This window comes from Echinops telfairi, unplaced genomic scaffold (genome assembly GCF_000313985.2).
Source record: "Echinops telfairi isolate 266 unplaced genomic scaffold, ASM31398v2 ScPeMD7_5;HRSCAF=22, whole genome shotgun sequence".
NCBI lineage: Eukaryota > Metazoa > Chordata > Mammalia > Afrosoricida > Tenrecidae > Echinops > Echinops telfairi.
The window spans coordinates 24,307,222-24,315,424 of NW_022103901.1; the positions used below are offsets into that span (position 1 = coordinate 24,307,222).

General features: G+C 41.6%; 1 protein-coding gene across 1 annotated transcript in view; it reads right to left on the reverse strand.

Annotated features, from left to right (window-relative positions):
* Window positions 1–2,101: 2,101 nt before the first annotated feature.
* The window catches only part of LOC101663211 (acyl-CoA synthetase medium chain family member 1), a 63,884-nt gene continuing 57,782 nt past the window's right edge, over window positions 2,102–8,203 (reverse strand). The window contains exons 12-13 of the mRNA XM_045286003.1: window positions 4,280–4,399; window positions 2,102–2,442 (exon numbers count right to left, since the gene is read on the reverse strand). Coding sequence (XP_045141938.1) covers window positions 2,356–2,442; window positions 4,280–4,399 — 207 coding nt within the window. The 3' untranslated portion in view covers window positions 2,102–2,355. The remainder of the gene's footprint in view (window positions 2,443–4,279; window positions 4,400–8,203) is intronic.

Here is an 8,203-nt window from a genome sequence, read left to right on the forward strand (position 1 = left end):
CACAATCCATTTCAGAACATTTCCTTCTTTTTTAAAAATCATTTTATTGGGGGTTCATACAACTCTTATCACAATCCATACATATATCAATTGTGTAAAGCACATTTGTACATTCATTGCCCTCATCCTTCTCAAAACATTTGCTCTCCACCTAAGCCCCTGGCAACATTTCCTTCTTGTATTCATTTTTGTTACCCTCCCACTTCCCCCCATCCTTCCTTGCCAGGCAATGATCATTCCAGTTACTGTCTCTGCAAATCTACTTATCTTGGATTTCATATATACAAAATCATACAAAACACAAACAGGAAGCAAGCAAAAAACAAAAACAACATTAATGCCCCAAAACAATGACTAGACAAAACAGAAAACCCTCAATTAAAAAGAAAGCAGAAAAAATTAAAAACTAAAACAACTTCAAAATTGATCAAAAGGGAGATCAAATGATATGGTATTGTATGGTATTACATTTATACTTAACTACATCTGCCATATCAACTTTACAATACTCTCTGTGTGATAACAATTCTATTAACATCCCTGAACTATGGCCATAGGCTATTCACCAGAGGCTTGATCCATAGGCATCGGATCTGGCAAATGGATTTTGGGCTTCTAGTGTCAACCATAACCTTCTGCAAACTAGGTATTCAGAATTTAAGCTCTGAAACCATTCACTCCTTTAGATTTGGATTCTATTATTTACAATCCTTGGATCACATAGGCTGGTGTACTTTTACCATGTGGATCTAGTTGATGCCTCACTTAAAAGGCTGCATGTTTGAAGACAACCCTTTAAGGTCTCAGAAGGTATTGTTTCTGGTAGCTGGGCACCATCTTGTTTCTGCACCACACTTTGTTATAGAAGCCATATTTTCAGTGATCTCTTCTTGAGGATGAGCACTGAACAGGACCATGCCATAAGAACTTGTTATTTCTTAGGTTGGAGCTAGAATTAAGTGTGGGCTCCAAATCTATTTAGATATCTGTGTCTGATCTATGTCTCTGGTTCACATTAGAGACATTGCTATTGCTTAATGATAGAGAACCTTATAAATAATTCTCCTGAGTCATAATTTAATTCTATTGACAGTGTCCTTAATTTAGCTAATGGTATAGACTTTAAAACATTGTTGGGGAAAGATTATAGTATACAAGTATAAGCCTATATACGAATAGGCCAGCTTCTTGCTAATTTGAAGTGTGCTACAATGAACATGGGAGAACATTTGTCTGGCCGTGTCCTGTCTCTTATTTTGTTGGGATTTATACACAGCAAAGGTATTGCTGAGTAGTGTGGAGTTTCATTTGACAGGTGTTTTATGTATTGCCATATTGCTTTCTCGAATAATTATTCATATGTATCAGCCTACCAGGAGTGTATGAGTTCTATGTTCTCTGTACCCTCTGTAGTTTGAGACTGTAACTTTTTACAGGAGTAGAAAGCCTTGTCTTTTCCTCATGGAAGGGCTGGTGATTTTGAACTGCTGACGTTGAGGTTAGCAGCCCAATACTGGGCTTTGTGGTGTGAGGTGAACTGAGGAGTTATGGGTTTCTGGGAAGAGAGCTTGAGAGGGTAATAGAAGAAAGGCTAGAGCCTACAAGAAGCCAGAGGTCTCTAGGGCTCGAAGCCCCAGGGGTGTGATAAGTAAATAGGGGTTGATGGGAGTGTTGGGGAGTGCTAGATCCCTGGGGAGATTTTATTGGGAGGTCTCTGGGGAAACATGGAGTAGGGCTCCTAGAACCCTGACTAGGGATCAGTGAGCGGACATGTGCCTAGGGGGGAAGGGGTGGACTGTGAAGTTCTTGGAACTCCAAGAGAGCCCTCGTCTCACTGTGTTAACAAGAAGCTGGGGGTGGTAGTAGGAGCTCTGCTGTCAGGCACAAAGGTGATAGAACTATCAAATGGTGGCAGGTGTTAGATGCTATAGCCAGTGAGTGTAGTCACTAAACATGGTGCCACTGCATGATACTAGATCCAGGAGGGAGAATCAGCCTAGTGTGGGGTGTCTCAGAATGGAAGTTTGGGAGAATCTCAAAGGAAGTTCTGAGAAGAGCTTAGTATAGAGCAAGCACAGAAAAAGCTCACAAAACAAGGGCATTGTTGACATTGATGCTGGTATTTTATTCCCCCAAGTCCCAGTCCCAGTGCTCACCTGGCTGACTCCAAAGGGACAGAGCAGTTGGAGGAGGTGTAGTGACTACATTGAACTTCAAGTGGGACAGAACAGGGATCTCAGACCTGCTGATCCCTTTTGAGATGGACTGTCTCAACCCTTCAGCCCCATAGCCACCGTGTTGGAGAAGTTGAAGAGTGTGCTCAAGGTCATTCAGTGGGTCTCAATTGATTGCTGGTTACATCTTCCCATACTCCTTTTTCCGAAGATCACTCCGTTTGATCTTGCCTGTAATGGTTTTGGGCAGCTCTGGGACAAACTCCACCTGAATGAGGAGAAAGCAAACATAGCCTGGCTTGGTCCTGCTGTTTAAAAAAAAATATATTTTTTTACACTTTCCACTGTGTTCCTTGTCCCCTGTACAGACCTCAGAGAGGTGACACCATGTGGTGACTTACGTCCTCTGACTCTATGAAGGTGGATGTGGTCATGCGATTTACTTTGGCCAGTGAACTATATAGGTGGAGGTGAAGTGTGTCACCTCTAGCAAAACGAGTTTAGAACCATTGAGATGGAAGACTGGTTACCTCATCCTGCCATTGACCATAGCACTTGTCAGTTGTCTACATATATGGTGGCTGCTCTTTTATCCTGGTGCCACAGTGACAGGATGTGGAGCAGAGCGCCCAGCAGATCAGGGTAATGCACTTCGATTATTATTGGGCCCTAATACCTTGGGATGGTTTGTAACCCACAGTATAATGCAGCCGACTGACTATTATGCATCATCTATGGTATTCTCTATGAGGCAGGGTTGCTATTGGTGTTAGTTGCTGTAAAGTCAGCTACAACTCAAGGTGAGCCAATGGATAACAGAATAAAATGTTGCCTGGTCCTAGGCCATCTCCATCACCTTCATGATCATTGGGATGCTTGAGCCTGTGGTTTTAGCCACTGTGCATTTTCAGGGCCTTCCAATCTTGGGGACTCCTTTCCCAACACTTGATCAGAAAATATTCTGTTTTGATATGTTACGTTTTCATTGGCTCATTTTTGGAAGTATATCGCCAGATCTTTGTTCCTGTTCTACCTTAGTCTGGAAGCCCGACTGAAACCTGTATACATTGAATGGTAGTGCTGATGTTTGCACTACTTGTCTGCAGTGTACTGATGGCTCGGTTACTGGGAGGATTGAGGCTACACAACTTAGCATGAAAAGCATGAACTTATTTGGCCAGATACATTTGGGTTTGAGTTCCATCTCTGATTTTTATTATCTGTAATTTCAGGTCACTTCTACTCCTGCAAAGAGGTACTGTCTCAGAAACCCACAGAGGCATTCTGCGCTGTCCCATAGGGTCACCATGAGTCAGAATTGACCCAACAGCAGTAAGATCGTCTACACTTTGCGATTATCTTAGTTTCTTCTATGTAGAATGGGATAGCTATATCACAGCAGGTTGTTGCAAGGGCTAACTGAATTACTACTACATTTACTATGGGGCATTGACTATGGGGCTTGGTACATTAAGCAAGTGATCAATCAATATTAGCCATATAGTGAAATAACATGTATTGATTGTAAAACTCAACCAATGTTGCTTAGTAGGTTAGCAGTCCAACAAGTAACCACTATGCCACCAGGGCTCCTGGATTGTGATGCCCTTGGTGTACTGTAAAATGAAGGTTGCAACCTGCATTTAAAAAAATAATCAAGCGGAATACAAACCATTGAATATATTGTAAGTTGTAAGTGTAAATATTTTGTTGGTTACCTGACTGTATGCATATATAGGTATTGGGCTGCCTTGTGTTTCTAACTATGAATCATATTGTAGAAAGTTTGGGAGATTCTGATTTGGATTTCTTTTTCAAAATTTGTAGGATTGTAAGTAACCTACTTGTACATATATATTTGGATAGTTGTCTGACTTTTAAATTTAGGTTAACTTGCCAATATAGGGTTCATTTTGAGTTTCTAACAGAGAGGAGAGAAGTTCTTACCCAATGATGCCTGCTCCACCCCAACCTTATATCAAATTGCTTCATCAGCATTGGAAAATACCAGTGCTCTTGGTTCCCTGATCACCTTGGAGGACGTGGGACAGCTGAGCACCAGGATCAGTCAGCAGTAGCAGAGCCCATTCATCCTCCATGCTCACCTTTCTTGGGTACTTATATGGGGCTGTCACTATCTTGACATGTTGCTGTAGCTCCTTGGTAAGCTGGTCCTGGTCATGGGACTGGAACTGTGGAGTCAGGACGATAAATGCCTTCACCACCTGCAGCATTGGAGTGAAGTCACAGTGAGGGCCCATCAAATTCTACCCCCATTCATTCTGATCCATAACAAGAACTGCCTCACAGGGCTTACAAGGCTTTATAGAAGGAGATTGTCTCTCTTTCTCCTGTGGAATGTCTGGTGGGTTGGAACCACCAACCTTTCAGTTATCAGCCAAGTATTTGATCGATCTGCCACCAAATTTTTAACATTTATTGTATGAATGGAAAGCAAATTGATACTTGGACCATATGGTTGATATGATGACTCTGGAAAAGGAAAGGAACAGGCTTAAATATCAATACTTCCAATTCTATTTTATGCCCTTTGAAAATTATTTAATTCTCTTAACTTCAGTTTCCTACTCTATGAAATACGGACAGTAGAATTTCATGCCTTGCCAGAGATCTACAAAGATTCCAACGGACGATACAGGTGAAACATGTTTGTTCTTGTTAAATGCTGCTGAGTTGGATCCAACCCATAAGGACCCTATATACACCAGAACAAAAGCTTGGCCCATTCTGTGCTATCCTCACAGTTGCCTTTATGTTTGAGCCCATCATTGTAGACACTGTGTCAGTCTATCTCACCGAAGGTCTTCCTCTTTTGTGCTGTTTTCCTACTTCACATGCCTCCTGAAACCATGTCCAAAGTACATGAGACAAAGTCTCCCCACTCTCAATTCTAAGGAACATTCTGGTCATACTTTTTCCAAGACAAATTTGTTCTTATTCTAACAGCCCATGGTACTTTCAAGATTCTTCTCAAGCATCGTGTCAAATACCTCAATTTTTCTTTAAATGTCCTCATTCGATGTCGAATTTGCAAATGTATCTGAGGCGATTGAAAACACGATGACTTGGGGCAGGTCAACCCTAGTTCTCAAAATAACAGTCTTGCTCTTCAGCACGTTAAAGAGGTCTTATGCAGCATATATGACCAATTAAATGTGTCGTTTCATTTCTTGACTGCTGCTGTCATGAGTATTGATGGTGGATCCAAGCAAGATGACATCTTTGACAACTTCAATTTTTTACCCATTTATCATGGTAGTCCAACTGTAAGGATTTTTCATCTTCTTTACATTGAGTCATATTCTATAACAGCAGTTTACAACGTATGGGTCGTGACCCCTTTGGGGGTCGAATGACCTTTTCTCAGGGGTATCCCTATTCATAACAGTAGCAAAATTACAGTGATGGAGTAGCAACAAAAATAACTTTATGGTTGGGGGTCACCACAGCATGAGGAACTGTATGAAAGGGTCGCAGCATTAGGAAGGTTGAGAACCACTGTTACACACTGAAGGCTGCAGTCATTGATCTTCATCAGCCAGTACTTCCAATCCTCCTCACTCTCAGCCAGCAAGGTTGTATCATCTGCATATTGTAGGTTGTCAAAGAGCCTTCTTCCAATCCTGATGCAGTGTTGTTCTTTATTTAGTCCAGTTTCTCTGGTTATTTGCTCATCATACAGATTGAATAGGTATGGTGAAAGGATACAACTCTGTACACACTTACATAAACACCATTCCAGATTTTAATCCACTCAATATTCCTTTGTTCTGTTTGAACCGTTGCCTAACCGTACACATACAAGTTGTTCATGAGCACAATGAAGTATTCTGAAATTTCCATTCTTCTCAATGCTATTCACAAGGCTTGGTTTTTTTTGTTTTTTGTTTTGCTTCATGTTTTAATACTTTTATTGGCATTCAATTTAATAGTTCAACCATATGAAGAAGAGTTGTGCAATCATCAGCACAATCAATTTAAGAACATTTTCTTCTTTCTCCTATTCATTTTTGTTATCTCTGCATTTCCTCCTGACCTCCCCTGCCATGCCTCTATGTGATTATTAATTCAGCTACTGCCTCTATAGATTTACTTATCCTGGATTTAAGTACAGAAAATCTTACACTATCCATAGTCAAAAGCCTTTGTATAGTCACAAAACACAAGTAAACATCTTTCTGGTATCTTCTCTGAGCCAAGATACATTTGACATCAGCAATGAGAGCCCTTATTCCATATACTCTTCCGAATCTTCCTTGAATTTCTGGAAGCTCCCTGTCGATGTACTACTGCAACTGTTGTTGAATGATCTTCAGCAATATTTTACTTACATGTGATATTAATGATATTGTTAGATAATTTCTATATTGTGGGGGTTCAACTTTCTTTGGAATGAGTACAAATATGAATCTCTTCCAGTCAGTTGGCCAAGTAGCTGTCATCCAGACTTCTTGGCATAAACCAGTAAGTGCTTCTAATGCTTCATCAGCTAGTTGAAGTACTATAATTGATATTCCATCCATTCCTGGAATCTTTTATTTTGAAATGCCTTCAATGCAGCCTGAAATTCTTCCTTCAGTACCATTGGTTCTTGATTATATGCTACATCTTGAAATAGTTGAGTGTCAACTAGTACATTATGGTATAGTGACTGCATTCTTTCCATCCCCTTTTGATGCTTCCTGCGTCATTCAATATTTTGCCCACAGAATCTTTCAACTCAGGGTTTAATTGCCCCTACCCCCCACTAGTTCTTTCAACTTGCTATATGCTGAGTGAATTCTTCTTTTTGATTTCCTAACTCTAGGTCTTTCCACATTTCATTATACTACTTTACTTTTGTCTCCTTTAGCTGCACTTTGAAATGTTCTATTCGGTTATTTAATTTCATTTCTTCCATTTGATTTAACTGCTCTATGATTAAGAGCAAGTTTCAGAGTTGCTTCTGACATCCATGCTGAACTTTTCTTCCTTTCCTGTCTTTTTAAGGGCCTTTTGTTCTCTTCATTTGTGATGTGCTTGATGTCATTCCACAGCCTTTCAGTTTTGTCATTAGTGATCAGTGGGTCTAATCTACTCTTGAAATGCTCTATAAATTCCTGTGGTATATGTGTTAGTCTGGGTATACTAGAGAACAAATTCATAGACACTCATATGAGTGTAAGAAAGAGCTTTATGGACTTACGGGAAACTGGTGATTGAGTAACACATACCAGAGGGATCTCCGCAGAAATCAGCCAGGAGTTACCAAGAGGGAAATTCAACACTGCTGGATCGCAGGAGGAGCATCATAAAGATAAGGAGGCACAGATCAACAAGGTTTTGAGGGGCTGGGGGTTTTGGTTTATTACAGTGGAGGCCGGCTAGGATTTTACCTTAGCCCTGCCACTGTCTCAGCCAGAGCGGGGACCATTTGGAGGCGGTGCAGGGGTGTTATCTCAACACAGCCACAGTTTGCTGCCACCTCGTTTCGGAGCAGGGATTAAACCCTTGTAGCCCTGTGGGCAGGGATCGGGGCTCAGCTATATTGTTACTTTTGCTTCGCTCTCTTCTCTCTAGTCCCCCCACAATCTCAGCGGGTTTAGTTTTTTGTTTTTTTCCTCCTCTTTGTCTCTTTCCTGTTCTCTCACACACTATAGCCGACCTCCAAACCATTCCCCTTAGCCTGGGGCATTTACGCCTGCCACCCACCCAGTTAGGTGAGCTCCACAAGAGGCTGGGTAATGCCAGGCTGATCTCCACCAGGGGATCCTCCGCCCAACTTCTTACTGGGGAAGTCCTGCCTGTGAGGCTGGGGGAGCTACTATTTGTCCTCTGTGGGTTCGCATGACAGGGAAATTCCTCCCACCTACCTCAGTGCCTCACCATCCGAAGGCAGCTCTACAAACACTCGCTAAAGTTCCAAGCTACTGCAGGAACCTCTGCCCAACCTCCGCAGTGATCTACCTGGCCAGGGCAATTCTGCCCACCATTTGCAGTGTTCTACATCCAAGCAGGCAACCCAGCAG